The following is a 17,347-nucleotide window of genomic DNA, read 5'->3' on the forward strand; positions in this document are numbered from 1 at the left end:
AGGTATCAATCACAACCTTTAAATATGATCTCTTGAAAACTCACAACAGAGGTTTTTTTTGAGTTATCTTCTATTCTAAACTGTAAACTATTTACTGCTATATTCTAAATTTAAATAAATTTTGTAATTTGCCTTATTTGCTCTTTCATAATATTGTTGACGTCTTTTACAAATATTTTAAATTTTTATATTTTTATAATGTTGTCTCAGATTCTAAAAGTAACCAAAATCAAGAATAATATTTTCAAAGTAAAGTGCTGGGGAAGATTTTATGCAAAAGATGTTCGGTTTGGGCCAGACGTGAGATCCTTAATGTTGCAAGGAGTAGATATCCTGGCAGATGCTGTAGCGATTACAATGGGTCCTAAAGGACGTAATGTAATTTTAGAGCAAGCGTTTGGACCCCCTAAAATAACAAAAGATGGTGTAACTGTAGCCAAAGGAATAGAACTTAAAAATAAGTTTCAAAATATCGGGGCTAAACTAGTTCAGAATGTAGCAAAACAGACGAATGATGAAGCTGGAGATGGTACAACAACTGCGACTGTTCTTGCAAGAGCCATCGCAAAAGAGGGCTTCGAAAATATTTCAAGGGGTGCTAATCCAATAGAAATAAGAAAAGGCATAATCATCGCTGTTGAAGCCGTTACAGATCATTTAAAAAAAATATCGAAACCAATAATTAGCCGTAAGGAAATAGAACAGGTTGCGACTTTATCTGCGAATGGTGATAAAGCTATAGGTAAATTAATAGCTGATGCCATGGAGAAAGTGGGAAGAGATGGAATTATTACTGTTAAAGATGGAAGAACATTACATGATGAATTGGAAATAATTGAAGGATTTCAATTCGAACGGGGCTTTGTTTCACCATTTTTTATCAACTCTACTAAAGGACCAAAAGTAGAGTATAACAATGCCTTGATTCTGTTTTCTGAAAAAAAAATTTTTCACGCCAAACAAATTGTACCTGCTCTAGAAATATCAAACGCAGAAAAGAAACCACTTATTGTTATTGCTGAAGATTATGATGGGGAAGCATTATCTATATTAATAGTAAATAAGTTAAAAATTGGACTTCAAGTTGCTGCTGTAAAAGCACCAGGATATGCTGAATACAGAAAAAATGCATTAATTGATATGGCTATCGCTACTGGGGGAGTTATTTTCGAAGATGATATAAACCTCTTGAGACTTGAAGATTGTACTTTGAAAAGTCTCGGTAAAGTAGAGGAAGTAGTAATTACAAAAGATTCAACATTAATGCTTAAAGGCCAGGGAGATAAAGATGAAATAAAACAAAGAATCGCACAGGTCCAAGAAGAATACAATGAATGTGCAAATGAAAAAGAAAAAGAAAGGCTGTTGCAGCGACTATCGCGACTAAAATCGGTGGTAGCCGTATTGCGGATAGGTGGAAGTAGCGAAGTTGAAGTAAACGAAAAGAAAGATAGAGTTAATGACGCACTCAATGCAACGCGTGCTGCTGTAGAAGAAGGAATTGTTCCAGGAGGTGGCTCTGCTCTTTTAAGATGTATACCAATTTTAAACTATCTAAAATCCGTAAATGAAGACCAGCAAAAAGGTATTGACATAGTGAAAAAGGCTTTAAGAACTCCTTGTCTCACAATTGCATCGAATGCTGGATATGACGGTGCAGTCATTGTTTCTAAGGTTGAAAACTTGACCAATATAAACTTTGGCTATGATGCTTTGAACAATACTTATGTTGATATGATAGAAAAAGGAATAATTGATCCCACAAAGGTAGTAAAACGAGCATTGATAGACGCTAGCAGGGTAGCATCTCTTTTAACTACCGCTGAAGCAGTTGTGTGTGACTTACCATTCCAAAAAGAACCAATGTCAAATAAACTTGGGCCAGACACACCAGGAGTTACTATTTATTAGGATGTTAAATTTAATTGTGTAACCCATTACTAGTATTTAAAGTTTTTGTCAAAATTGTTAGTCTAATAATTGTCTTATCGTTCGAAGATCTATAATACATTTTTTTTTGGTAATAACTAAAAAAATTTTTTTTTCTGAGAAATGACACAGTAGCTTTTATGTAGGTTGGCCTTACTGTCCAGTCGTGTGAAGCTCCTTGCGTGTTTAGCCTATCCACCAGATTTTCTTTCATATGAATTAGACTTTAATGTTGATCACAGTTATTCCAAATGAATTATATATATTCAAATTGCAATTTTTTTTCTAATTTTAAACACAGCACACTTTGACTACCAAATTTTGATACAACTTTTTTGAAATTATTATTTTATTATAAAATAAAAATAAAACAGTGGAGGTACAACTATTTTTAGGTCTGCGCCTCTGATTTCTGACACACGCCATCGACAATTTGGGTCTAAGGCAAGCAGATTTCCTCACGATGTTTTCCTTCACCGTTCGAGCGAATGTTAAATGCGCACATAGAAAGTCCATTGGTGCACAGCCCTTCACCAATGGACTATCGAACCTACGACCTCAGGGATGAAATCGCACGCTGATGCTACTAGGCCAACACTGCTCTATATTATTATAAATTACTTTAAAATTTTATTATTTCAATTATAAGAATAGACATTTTATATACTTATAATAATTCAATAAATTTGTTTAATGAAGAAATATACGAAAATAAAAGGGTGCGTGTACTTATGTACGCGCGTAAGAAGTTATACTTCTTTGGCATTAGTAAAAATAGTTTTTGATGCATGCAAATTATTAATTACAATTAAATAATCAAAGACTGGAATAGGAGTCATTATAGTCAATAAAGTTCAGTTTACATTACTTTTACAATGAAATAAATAAATATTTATTATTATTCTCTTACATTAAGTGTAACATAAATTCTATTATTATTCGAATGTTGTTTTTAAATTATGTCCAATGCCGTAGCATCTTCCGTGGGCAACTTCATTCTGTTAATTTTGTGTTACGGTGCGCGCGCATCGTAAAATTTCACTCTCATCAATTTTTCAGAACGCGCCTAAAGAAGTATAACTTCAAATTTCAATAAATATGGCAACATTAGGCTCCTATTATATTGCCAACATAACAGCTAGTAGACCAGTGCCGATAATTTTTGAAACCTAAAAAAATTACAGTAGGATGAAACCCATTAGAAAAGCAGGGGAATATGATCAAAATGAAAGGAAAAATAAATTACGGTCGATCTGAGGTCGGGAAGGGGTAGGGGGGGAGTTTTAAGGGTAAAAAACGGTTTATCTTGATTTCCGGCAAAACTACAAGTCCTATCGAAGAAAGTTAAATGGTAAAGTTGGAGGTAATAAAAAGATCTAAAACTTTTGTATTCACACATTTTTCACATAACCTCAAAATTTATGTGAAAAATTCAAAAAACCAAGTTTTTGGTTTTTTATTTTAATCTTTAACAAAAATAATTTTTTTTTACGAAATTTGGTGAAAACTGTCCTTTCTATGTCCCAAATACACTGTAATTTATTTGATTAAAAATATTTATTTGTTCACCTTATTTTGAATTAATATCGAAAAAACACCCTAATTTTCAATCGAAAATTCTGACATCAAAATTTCAGCTTTTTTCAAAAAGTTGGTGTGCTTTCAGTTCGTTGAAATCTCTACTTTCCTATGGTACACATAAATTTTGAGGTTATGTAAAAAATGTGTGAATACAAAAGTTTTAGATCTTTTTATTACCTCCAACTTTGCCATTTAACTTTCTTCGATAGGACTTGTAGTTTTGCCGGAAATCGAGATAAACCGTTTTTTACCCTTAAAGCTCCCCCCCTACCCCTTCCCGACCTCAGATCGACCGTAATTTATTTTTCCTTTCATTTTGATCATATTCCCCTGCTTTTCTAATGGGTTTCATCCTACTGTAATTTTTTTCACTTTTTATTTATTTTAAAGACTATCTGCACTGGTCTATAGAAGTAAAATTAAGTTATATTAATAAAACAAAGTAATAAAAAGAAATATGATAAAAAGAAGGTACATATATTAATGAATTAATAGTGAGTTGCAAGTATGAGCGTGCAAGCAATACAAATTATAATAATTTTTGGATATGATTCTGTAAGATTTTGAAGTTTCTGTAACGATATAGCCCAAGTTTTGTTGAACAATGCTAACTCATAAGCAAAATATATAAATTACTTAAGAAAATAGATCGTCAGAGTATTTTAATCTATGGTCATATAATACCTTATATATTATAGTGAATCTATATTTCGCCTTCCTAATCTGACAGCAAATACCGCGCGAAAGACTTTTTGTTTTGTCTTGTGGAATGTGGATTGTAAAACTTAAACTTTTAGTTAATTGTAATGAATAATTAACATAGAAATATTTAAATTAAAAAAAACCGTGTACGACAAAGAAAGGTTTCATCGTCTTATCACTAAAACTGAGGGTAAATACTAGATGTTGTCATTTGTAAACGAAGGTGTTAAGGATAAGATGTAAGTCTTACGTAGCCAATTTGCTAAATTGCTTACTATTAATTTTACATGCTGTGATGGATATTCTTGAAATAGTCACGTTGAATGAAAAAATACCTGAGGTTACAAACGATCGTGTTGAAGATAACCTTGCCATCATGTCGAGTGATGAAGAAGATGCTTTCAATCTCGTAAAGAAGCGTAAAAGATTCTTCTCTGAAAATTCTAACAAAAGTATTAATTTATCGCCTGCACGCTCCAATGAACATAGTAGTGACGAATGCCAAGAACATATTACAATAATTCGTAAGTCGAGAATTAAAAACAATTATACTGACTCCGATAGTGATAAAGAAGACCAAAGGAAGAATGTCGTAAAACGTGACGGAAAAAAAAAATTTAGAGAGAAATTTCATAAATTTAAAAATAGGAAATCACATTTAAAAACTTTGAATGGAAATGACTCTGGGGATGAATTAACACAATGTAAAAAGGTATTTGTTTATTTAATTTCTTTTTCTTTAATTGATTCTTATATATACATATTTCATAATAAAACATCATTTTACAGAATGTTGAGGACACATCAGCACACATTAATTTGTCAGTGTGTGATCCTGATGAATCTGACGATGAAGGAAATAGTATAACAGCCATAAAGAAATTAATTGGTTCTAAATCAAACTTACCACCTGTGAAATCAAAACCAATACGAGTAAGTAAAAATTATACTATAGTAAAATTGGTTGAATTAAGTATTATACAGTTACACAAAATAAGCTTTTTTATCAGTCCCTGAAAATAAAAATACCATAAAATTATCTAGTTTTTGTAGGAAAAGCACTTGTTCGGGCTGCTGCCAAAACACTTTAATGATATTTAAATAAAAGATTGCTTTGCTCTTAAAAACTAATGTAATGAGTGAACGCGGTGATGGTTGATAATACACTGATGTTATAGAAAAGCGTCGCGCGCATGCGGCGATCTAACTATATGTACTTATGCTATTTTACAAGGTGTTCGGTTACTTTCCGAACAGCACTGGCAAGCAACCGAAGGGTTGATAAATTACCTAGAAACCTGAGAGGGATCACAGATTTCTAGATATTTTCTTTAAATATTACAATGACATTAACTAATAGTGATTCTATTACATTGAATCAGTTCATTGCTTCTCAGCAAGCTTCAGTTACATTGAATCTCCAAAAAAAGTGCTGGCATGCTTACATAATAACATTTATTAAAATACACTGTTTTGGGTCATAATAAAAATAATGCTTAAATAATTGTATCTCAATTTTAAATGAGTTTGAATCTAATTGTTTTAGATGTCAGCGAAAGAAGCAATGGTAAACATGCAAAAAATTAAGAGCGAGTCCAACAGAATGTTAAGAGAAAAAGAGGTTACTCTTCCATATCACCGACCTAAGGCATTATCTCTTAAAGATATTATGAATCGTAGAAAACTTGCTGTTTCCAGTGATGGAAAGACATTACCTATTAAAATGAATGAGCAGCAATTAAAACACTATGCGTAAGAAACATTTTATTTACTATCATGATACCTAATAAAGTTCCACTGCCACTCGGCAGCACAGTAAGATTGGCTGACAGTGATAGTATTCTATATTGAATATATTATTTACTAACTATTAAAGTTGCAAATGTTAATATAGCATAATTGATAAGGACAGCAGTTATAGAGTGCATTCTATAGTGTTTGATCAAAGAATTATTTACTAAAATAATAGGGAAGATCTACTTTATATAGGTTATATTCATACCTTTTCAGAATGATGTTAGAGGAGAGGCAAAAAGAAATGATGGAATTATGTAAAAGTGAGTCTGACGAAGATAACGAAGAGAAAGAAAATTCAAATGTAAACAAATCAAATCAAGCAAATAAAGAACATGATCAAGTTGTCACAGAAAATATAGCACAAGAGAATGATACGAGTTTTGACCAAATTGCTGTTGAAACTAGTAGTAATCATAAAAGTGAAATGCAAGAGGAGTCTTCCTCTGCCTCTTTATTAAATAAATTAGAAAAAAGTTGCAAACAAGATATGCATGTTGATATAGTTGAACATATCTCAGAAAGAGATACTCAAGAAAGAATAGCAGAAGATATTGCAACTGAAAAATCAAATTATTTAGTACATACTGATGTCAGTGACAAAATTGAAACACATAGTCCAGTAGATGATAAACCTAAAGACAAAGAAAATAATGACAGTCAGATGATATCATTGCATTATGAATCAATAAATTTTGATTCAGAAAAAGCATGTCCAAAAACCAATACTGCACAGGAGAAAACTGATGAAGCTATAGATACATTCTCAGACAGTGACTTAAATTGTGAAGATCTAGAGGCTCTTATTGAAAATGCAGAGATTGTCAAAGGTAATTATTTATGTATAATACAAAAAAGTATTATATATATTATTATTATTATTAGTATAGATGTGATTTAACATTTTATATAGAACACATTCAAATTACTATTAATTTTTATGGCTATATCCAATATCCAAAAAAAAAAATCTTATACTATATTCACTAGTAGTATTTCCACATTCCTTTCCTATATAATATATATGTTAGAAGCATTCCATATACATTTCTTTATTTTTTGACGTTCATAAGTGTACATTGTGTTATATATATGATTAAATGATTTTTGACTTTGACTTGACTATATACGACTATAAAACTGGACTATAAGTTTAATTCAGAACAATTTACAATAGTTATGTAATCATTTAGGGATATTTCTCTCTACCTTATAGTTAAGTAGTAGTACAATATAGTTTTAATATTTAACTGTAAAATATTTAATGTCATAATAATCTAATACTTTCAGATGAAGCCAAGGAAAATAAAAGTATTGTTATTAAACCCAAATTAACGGGTGCTCCAGGTATGGTTATAAGCTTAGATGACGATGATGACTCTACTGGAAAACCCACAGGTGTAGAACTTCTAAAAGAAAGGTTCACATATTTTGCTAAGCTGCAGAACCAGGAGGACATGGAGAAAGATAGAGAGAAAAAGTAAGTTCCTCAATTTTTTTACAAAAATATTTCTTTGGTGCTATGTTATTATTTAATTATTATGAAACACATTAAAATATCTATCGAGAAATTTAATATAAGGGAGCGTTCAAGTATTACGTAACGTATTTTGGGAGGGGGCGATCCTTTTGTAAAACGTTACGATGCGGGGCGGGGATTAAATTACGCGTTATTGTTAATATTTTTTTCGACTTACACCACATAATAGTAACTAAAGAGTCACTAGGTGGTCACGAAACGTTTTACTATACTTGGGCACAGTACTGTACTTGGGTACTGAAAAACGTTACGGCGAGTTACATGGGGGGGGGGTTCAATAATCTCCAAAAATTGCGTTACGTAATACTTGAACGCTCCCTAATGTTAATTTTTACATTTTACAGATATAAGCCAGGCACACAACATACTAAATTAAAACAACAACTAGAAGATGAAATTGCTGAGCAAAGGTCTTTGGAATGGGCTAAACGGCTTGAAGAGGAAAAAATATTAAAGTCAGAACAAAAAGAGATCTTGGGAGATGATTCCTTCGAGGATATTGACAAAATTGACGCAAAACTCGAAAGTCTTGAAGAAAAGGATACAGTCGAAGGTCAACTTGATGATAGTGCTGATGGTGATATTGATGAGGGTGGCGATGAAGATGAAGATTTAGTTGAAGACGATGTTGATATGACCGATAATCCGGCAAAGCGTAATCCAATGCTTGATGATGAAGCCGAAGAATCTGATGATGATAAACCCGATGGTGACGAAGCCAATGATGATGATCAAGATGATGAGGAAAGTGACAGTAGCAGTGAATCAGAAGATGAACTAGAACAACCGAAGGCTAAGAAAGGCCGGATCCTTAAAGCTTTTGAAGATTCTGATGATGAAGATGTTGAAAATAAAGATGAAAATAAATTACTTGTGGAGCATAATGACGATAAAATATCACAAGGTAATATCTTTCATATTTCACGTTTCATTTCCTGTCACATTACGATAAGACAAACATAATTTTTAGAGCGAGATATAAAATTTCAATAGTTGTATGCATTGCAATTACATCTTAACACATAAAGCCGATACACGTGAATTCGAGTTAAAAATTTATCTTTTTTTTTAAATATTTATGAGTCAGGAGGGACTTGCGTGTGTGTTCTTGACATTGAGTAACAATGCATGGTTTTAAGACTAATATCACTTTTATTTGTTAGGCGTCATTATGTTTATTATAAGAATTATGTAATATACATACTTGCGGACTCAATAGACGTCCTGTACACTGTTTTAAATACAAAAATATTAAAAAACACGTAATTTAGGCTTATTATAAATGTAAACCATTCAAGAATGCACTTGAACATACTATTATTTAAATTAAACATTAGTATGAAAATCTTTCATACTATTATAATGTTTAATGAACTTTATTTCTCATTACAAAAAATGTATTTTTTCATGAGAAACCTAATATATAAGAACGAGATACACGTCGCAATCAACCGTCCTAATTTTAGTTACTAGGGTCATTCTGATACATGTATTTTTAATGCCCTTTTGAATAGTAATTGTTTAATTATTTGCACACCCTCATACTTAATAAACTTCTTCAAATTTTGTATTATCAATATTATTGTCAAACTATATCCGTATACTGCAGCGTGGTCAACAAAAAAGGTAATCTAGCGACTTAAAATCTCACCATGGTGCAGACGCACAAACTCTAGCAGAAATTATGTCTTTAAAGCGTGTATCAAAGAGTTTTAACTAAATATTTTCAGATGATGAACTGCAACTAGCCCAAACAAATAAGTCTTCAGAAGATCTATTCCCCAGTCAGGACTGTGATGTGGTGATGTTAAGCAAAAATAATGAGGGAATGAATACTGAAGAGTTGGGCACATTTTCAATACTCTCACACACTGATAAAGAAAGTGGCCCAATATCTGTTATTTGTGAAACCCAGAATGATAATGTGAGTTAATTTTAAATTAAAGAATTATGTAGATTTTGTTTTTTTTTATGTAATAGGAGGCAAACGGGCAGGAGGCTCACCTGATGTTAAGTGATACCGCCGCACATGGACACTCACAATGCCAGAAGGCTCGCAAGTGCATTGCCGGCCTTTGTTATATTATTATGAGTTAACCTGCCCTATGTAAAAACTATAAACCATAGGTTTGATTTTCAAAAAATAATATTTCTACTCATTTGGCAAAAGCCGCATAAAAAATGGTCTAGACAAAACGTGATACAAAAATAACTCCATGCCTTTAAATACTACATTTATTGTGATTTTTTTAAATTATGACAAAATATTTTTCAGGCAAGTTTGGATGATATAGTTGGTATGTGCTCCGGTAGTTTCTCACAAAGCATCATCGTTCCAACTCAGAATACTCAACTTACACCATCTTTAGAATTTTCTGATGATGTTGTCGCACTTTGCACAGGAAAATTCTATGATAACCAATTTGTTTCGCAAATAAATGAAAATGACTTGACATCAACAGAAACATTGGACACTGAAAGCTCATCAATTCCAAAGGAGTTTATACCGACTGCAAGTTTGGACACCGAAGGCATGCCAACTCCTTTACAGTCAGATTTAGGACATCTGCCTAAAGAAAACTGTAAGAAAGATATTGAAAATTGTACCAAAGACAATATCAAAAATATAGAACAAAAAAGTAAGAGAGAAGAGACTCTCCTAAAATCTATTTTAGATGAATTAGATGAGCCAGAATTCGATAAACCTAAGCAGTATAAATTTTTCGCCCCACCAAGTGAAATTAAGAAGAAATTAGTGATTGATTCGGATGATGAAATGGAACAAGAGAAAGAAGTTAAAAAGAAAAAGAAGAGACGAAAAGAGATTCGGGCTTTGCAAATATCAGGTATGTGTATTTTCGTAAAACACAATAAGCAAGCTTCATAAAAGTGTATATTCGTGATAAGCCGACAACGCACTTGCGAGCCCAATTTTTTAAAAGTTACCAATGTTTGGCACAAATTTGTCATACATCAATAAATACTAGCTTCAATGTGACCGGCACTTACCTACAGGCAAACATAACATGCGTGAAGGGAAAAAAATATCGTCGCAAGAACTGGATCATTAATTGTAATAGAATTATTACTATCATTGTTATTGTTATTATATATTTTTTGTTATTATTAATGGCTTCGAATATCTTCGAATCAACCATGGTAGGGACAAGAAAAATATGGCGCGTAACGAAAAAATGTGACGGTAAATTTTTTTCCAACGCCGATAAAGAAGTTTCACTTCAAAATTTGGTTTTTAGCAAATAACCGATGAGCGCACTAATCCTGCAGCCGGATCTCGTACTAATACAATTTAACTGTTTTGGGATAGACACAGGAAGATGAACAAATACTTGCCTTGAAAAATATGTAAAGCCACGGTTTTTGGACTTTAAATACACTTTTTCCTTTGTACCATTTCAAAATGTTTTTTATTTAATTTTATAGATGATGAAGAAGAAGAAATACAAACCGATGAAGAATATGAATCAGATGGTGATGTCGGTGAAAAGGTTTATGAATATGATTCAGAGGAGAATGAAGTAAGTTAAATTCTAAAGAAAATGTCCAATTTAGAGAAAAAAATTATTTCACAAATGAACTCAAAAACTATTTTTTGTAACCAAAATATTTGAAATTCACACGAGGCCGGGCAGGTAGTTAGTAGTAAGATGGGGTACCAATTTAATCCCATCATAATATCTCCCAAAATCAGTGTTAGGCATTAGCGTGCCGTCATCTCTGAGGTCGTAGGTTCGATCCCCGGCGGTGTACCAATGTACTTTCTATGAGGAAACCGGCATGCCTTAAACTCATACAGTAGACGGCGTGGGTCAGGTACGAAAGGCTGATCACCAACTTGTCTGTGAAAAACAAATAATCACGACACAGATAATCTGAGGCCCAGACCTTAAAGATGCCACTGCTTTTTTTACACGCTTTATATTAGCTTCACCTGTATGTATGTATGTAACCGACTCCTTCGGACTCGATTTTGACCCACTTTAAACGGACAGATTTAATTCAACCTTTGCGCACCTGTCAAAGATCGATGACAATGCAATAATCCAAAAAAAAAATAAAAAAAATAAACTAAAAAAAAAATAATAGTTTATTTTTTAGTTTATTATAGTTTATTAAACTAGATTAGTTTATTAAACTAAAAAACACGCTTTTAAAGCACATCAAACTAAAAAGTGAAAAATAATTCCTAATTTAGGCTGAAAATGGTAATGAATAAAAAATACTGGTATTATTGTGAAAAAGCGTGGGGCGCTCTGTGCCATATTTTTCGTCTATAGAGCAACCCAACCCAAGCGTGTTTTTTAGTTTTTTTTAACTATTATTTATTAACAAAACCTTTTGCTATGCCAGGTGTATGATGACAGTTTCCAAAATCTTCAAGACATTTACCAAAGAAAGCTTATTATTTATTTATAGGTAGAAGTAGTCCAGCCTAAAAAAAGGAAGATGGAGTTCTTTGAAAATGAAGCAGAATTGACATCTGAGGATGAATGGGCGGGGTCTGGTGATGAAGATGAGGCCGGTCTGGACCGGATGGAGAGGGAAGAGGGAGACGATGATGTCTTCCACCAGGGGAAGCTGCAGAGCGAGTTGGGACAGATACATATGTAAGATCTCAATTATTTTAAAACATTGGATTTTCTACGTATTAGATTCATATTTCGCGCCAAGAATCTACTTTAAGGCCCGTATTCTATAGTATCAATCAAACTTAAATCTAGTTTTAATAGCTGTCATATTATTTTATTTAGTTATTCAATAAAAAAGTTATACATATGTATAAAATACGTTCCCTTTTGTTACTTCAACAAAAGGATTTCATTTATTTACAAAACACACAATGTTCTCAAATCTAATATAAAAAAAATACAGCAAAAAATATTGGTTGTTTGTAAAGTAGGTTTACGATCGAGATGTTTACGTGATAACGTCTTATTGGTGATATAAGTTTTTGGGAAGTAAGGAATTAATGAAGATAACAATTTTTTCAAATTTTAAATTACATCTATCGTTTTATTCACACTTTTGATGATAAATTTCGGGTGTAAAATGACAAGTTTACTTATTCGACTATGATATACATTTTTCTTCATACATTCACGGAATGACTGGCAGCGCTCGAGATGAGACGGGAGATCGGTCCGTCTCTCTCTCGTTATACCTGCGATCGCGCTCGTGAGGTTTTGGTGTGACACAAGTTTCTGAACATGTCACCCGACTAAAACGATTTTAAAGACGTTATCACGTCAATAAATTAAAAAATTAGCAATAATTATACGCATTAACAAAGTAGAACTGTCAATTCCCTCACAATATAAAAAAGGTCCGTGAACTAATGTAATTCTTAGACTAATGTCGAGTACGTCAATTCTGAATATCTAAGCAAATATCAATCCCTTTAGTACGGAGGAGAAACACAATCTTCCTCCACTCAAGCTTCCGGGAAGAAAACTTCCCAGATTTAGCTTCTGTTATCAATAATACTAATTACAGGCGAGAAGTATTAGATCAAGACAAAAGGGAAGTTCGTCTCATACAAGAGTTGTTACTAGAAGACGCAGATCTCGGTGATGGGCATAGACAAAGGAAATTTAAATGGAGGAATGTTGGTATGTATATTTTTAATAAAATTACTTATAAATGTTTAAATGGGACCTGAGTCACAGATTATATATACCTCAGATTTTAAAAGTAATTTCTTCACTTTTAATAATTTTATACTTTAATATATTCCATTTAGATTATATTTACTAAAGAACCTCTAATTTTATTTTTTTAAATTCAAAAATACGGTTTAATTTTAATTTATTGAAGTGGGATAACATATAATACTATAAAGCCATAGATATAAAGATTTTTTTTTAAACTACATTATTAAAACTAAAACTACAAAATTTAGTTTTTTTTTTTAATTTTTGCTAAAAATATTTTCTTTTTAGATGGTGAAGAAGAATCGGGTACGGTAGCAGATGAGTGTGATACGCAAGAAGAAGAGTTTGAGTCAGAGGAGATGTGGCGAAAACAGAGACACGAAAGGGAGATGTTTTTGAAGAAAATGGTATTCATACAAATTTTGTTTAAAATTTATATCCTGATCAAAACAAAGTTTGAATTTCGGCTCAAAGGAGCAAATTAATCACGGACGGTAAAAACCCCTATACAAAAAACCGGTACTCGTGATTATAGTTTATTTTATTACAGTTTTAAAACTTTTTATGATAAACAAATTACCAGATTTTGTTAAAGTACAAAAAAAATTATTACCTACGTTGTAAAATACACTACACGTCGAATCATTGGTAGAAAGTCGGTTAATATTAAGCGTGCGACTCTCAACCCGGAGATCGTACGTTTGAATCACGGTGCACAAATTTATTTTTCTTTTTATGCGCAATTAGCACGTGCTCCTATGGTAAATATTTTGAGTAATCCGGCTTTAAAAGCGCACACAGATGGCTGATCACCTACTAGTCTATTAAAATAACATGATGAAAGAATTGTATAAGGGAGCGTTCAAGTATTACGTAACGAATTTGGAGGGGGTCCTTTTGTAAAACGTTACGATACGGGGATCTGATCGAATTACGCGTTATTGTTAATATTATTTTCGACTTTCCAGTACTTTACACGTCACTAGTGAGTCACTAGGTGGTCACGAAACGTTTTACTATACTTGGGTACAGAAAAACGTTACGGCGCGTTACATGGGGGGGGGGACAATAATCTCCAAGAATTGCGTGACGTAATACTTGAACGCTTGAATATAATAAATAGTTTGTACAAACAAGAATATGTTAAACAAAACCCATCCAAATTTGCAGCAAGAAAATGGCGAAGATCTCGATACGAGTATAAATAGATCAACAATTATCAAAGCGAATCTGTCTTCGAGGACTATGTCTAACCTCATAGCTGAAAGCAAGCAAAGCCCGGTCGTCGAAAAGGAATGTATTGAGAAGAAAACTAAAGATATACCCAGTCCTAAGAAACCATTTTCCATTTTAAAGGTACTATTTATGTATAGAAACTATATTTTTTTAATTTTATACCGGATTAAACAGGATTATTACAATTTAAAGTCTGCTTTACCAAACCTTGGGGCTGATTAATATAATTGAAATTTATTTAAAAACTGGCATTAATGTATAGTTTTCCATAGTATTTTACCGTTTTGAGGAATTTTCTTATCAATCTAGCGATAATGTATTTTTGAAGTTATACTTCTTTAGGCGCGTTATGAAAAATTGATGAGAGTGAAATTTTACGATTCGCGCGCCCCGTGACACAAAATTAACATAATGAAGTTGCCCACGGAAGATGCTACGGCATTGGACATAATTTAAAACAACATTCGAATAATAATAGAATTTATGTTACACTTAATGTAAGAGAATAATAATAAATATTTATTTCTTTAATTTTCCAAATGTTAACTGAACTTTATTGACTATAATGACTCCTTTTCCAGTCTTTGATTATTTAATTGTAATTATTTGCATGCAATCAAAAACTATTTTTAATAATGCCAAAGAAGTATAACTTCTTACGCGCGTACACAAGTACACGCACCCTTTTTTATTGTATAAATAATCATATATATGTATATATAATTATCATATATTTAATTTAATTACAGCAAAGCTACCACGGTTCGTTCTTAACTCGAGGTCGTGGAGCGCTCGCAAGACTGGCTGCTCTCGCGACACCTTTAGTCGTGGACGAGGAAACGCCTAAAGTCCTCGCTTCGGCGCGAGGCAACTTTGTCTTCACGGTGAAGACTGAAGAACCAAAGGTATAGAATACTTTATTTATAATAAAAAACAAAGCAACAAAATTATTTTGACTTGGTTAGTACTTGTATAGTGCCCGTACTCTGTGAGTCTTTATAAAGTTAATTTATTATTTGGGTTTTTAAAATTGAATTCATTACCAAGTTCATTATGGGTTTCATTAGGATCTCTATTGAGACTTAGAATCGCATATAAAATCACATTTAATTTTAATAAGTATCAAGATTACTAACGACAGTGTTGAAAGCATCACAAAAGGGTAATTTAACATTGATGAGACCTCAAATACCACAACTGTTCTGTTTCCGCTCAGATTCTAATAACATTTTTTAATGCATGTAGGCCTTATGAGAATATCCTAGAACAATTATTGTTTCGGAGGGAATTTAAATCGGGTTATGATATAAAAAAAACCTACGGGTTTTGCTGGTCGCAATTATAAGTTTAGTAAAAAAGAATGCAATATACAAAACATCTTAATATATATAAATTACGTGTCACGTTCTTTGTCCGCGATGGACTCCTAAGCTACTTAACCGATTTTAAATTAAATTTGCACACCGTGTGCAGTTTGATCTAACTTAAAACATAGGATAGCTTACATCTCAATTTAAACCCGCAATATTATTTTATTGCAAAATATTTGTTTATTATTTAATAGTCACAATTCTAACAGATGGCGCTGTGTTAAAGGAACCAACGTTTCACATAAGCTACAATTGAATGGCATAACCACCATAAATCATGGTGGTCCCCATGACTGGTGTTCTCCTACCGTGTCCCTTAAATAGTTTACTACTATGTAATATAACAAAAACCTTAGCCACAGCAACGCTTGGCCGAGTCTGCTAGTATGTTTATAAAAAATACTATAAATAGCTGTACCTACATTTTGATCTCTATCTCTAAACAATCATCTGAAAGTGATTTTTTTTCCAGGTAAAAAAACGCAAAGCCGAAACAACTGTAGGCACACCACAACTTATTAAAAAGATGAAAACTGAAGAATATAAGAAAACGCTGTTTGAACAACTTCGCGATTAGACCTATTTGTATACTTGTAAATACTTATACTTAATGACATGTAACAGATATTTTAATTAAACTGACTGTAAATATGCTTTGCTTTTTACTATACTCAATTTCGCCGACACACTCCCGCATTTAGTATCACATGATTAATCTACAATCAAGAAAAAAAATTTGACTAATTATTTTTCTGTATACCCAATGTATCTCCAATGGTATCAATGGTATGACTATTCAAAAATAAAAGTATATTTATGAACAAAATTGCTATAACATTAGAAGTTTATAAAACTTATAACTTAACCTATTACAAATAACAATTATATTCTTAGTAAGGTAAATGCTTAGAGATTTAAGTGTCTGGTTCTTTTCCAAAATAATCGTCTACAATTTTATGCAACATCTGATCATTGATGTATTTGTCGAATTTTAAACGTTGTAATCTTATTTGCTCGTAAAATCTTTGGTTTTCATCGAACCGCTTTAGTTGAAATCTGGTGTAGACTTCTGTGTTTCGAGATTTTCTAGTTAATTCGACACCCGACTCTTGTTCGACAGACTCTCTGTCGTATGCGCTCCTCTATGTCTTTGATGAAACGCAATCTTTTCCGAACTCTATAGTCTATGACACTCTTTTGATTATACGTTTTACTACACGTTCCTTTTTCAAGACCATGTACGAGAAATCATCTCAATTACGAGTACATGTAACTATCGGTGTTTTGGCTCCAGGATCCACTGCTATGACTTTTGAATAGTTTCGTTTACTACCAACGGCAGTGTTCTCTAGTGATTCTTCGCACTTTTTAGCCTTCTTTGATTTAAATTTTTGACCCTTTTGTACAATGCGATTCATAGACACACACTCACTCCATCTGTGGATAAACTATACCCAAACTTACGGGGTAATGTGAAATGTCGGTTCCAGCACATGGTAGTGTTTTCAGAAAACACAGGCCAG

The 17,347-nt window shown here is 32.4% G+C and overlaps 2 protein-coding genes across 3 annotated transcripts; both read left to right on the forward strand.

Moving 5' to 3' along the window:
• The first annotated feature begins 23 nt into the window (after positions 1-23).
• LOC125054392 (63 kDa chaperonin, mitochondrial-like) lies at positions 24-2,132 on the forward strand. Its single transcript, XM_047656253.1, has one exon. It carries the CDS (start codon positions 199-201, stop codon positions 1,909-1,911), a length of 1,713 nt encoding a protein of 570 aa, XP_047512209.1. The 5' UTR covers positions 24-198; the 3' UTR covers positions 1,912-2,132.
• Positions 2,133-4,226: 2,094 nt separating this feature from the next.
• Positions 4,227-16,477, forward strand: LOC125054744 (claspin-like). 2 transcript variants are annotated; one of them, XM_047656791.1, is made up of 15 exons: positions 4,227-4,924; positions 5,002-5,145; positions 5,759-5,964; positions 6,223-6,836; positions 7,297-7,486; positions 7,891-8,450; positions 9,277-9,470; positions 9,822-10,392; positions 10,991-11,085; positions 11,984-12,174; positions 13,061-13,176; positions 13,507-13,625; positions 14,389-14,574; positions 15,204-15,362; positions 16,299-16,477. In XM_047656791.1, the coding sequence occupies exons 1-15, from the start codon at positions 4,508-4,510 to the stop codon at positions 16,344-16,346; spliced, it is 3,810 nt and encodes a 1,269-aa protein (XP_047512747.1). In that variant the 5' UTR covers positions 4,227-4,507; the 3' UTR covers positions 16,347-16,477. The 2 variants fall into 2 exon arrangements, with proteins under 2 accessions (XP_047512747.1, XP_047512746.1); XM_047656790.1 differs by having other exon boundaries at positions 15,204-15,359; positions 16,297-16,477.
• Positions 16,478-17,347: the final 870 nt, after the last annotated feature.

This window comes from Pieris napi, chromosome 12 (assembly GCF_905475465.1).
Source record: "Pieris napi chromosome 12, ilPieNapi1.2, whole genome shotgun sequence".
Classification (NCBI taxonomy): Eukaryota; Metazoa; Arthropoda; class Insecta; order Lepidoptera; family Pieridae; genus Pieris; species Pieris napi.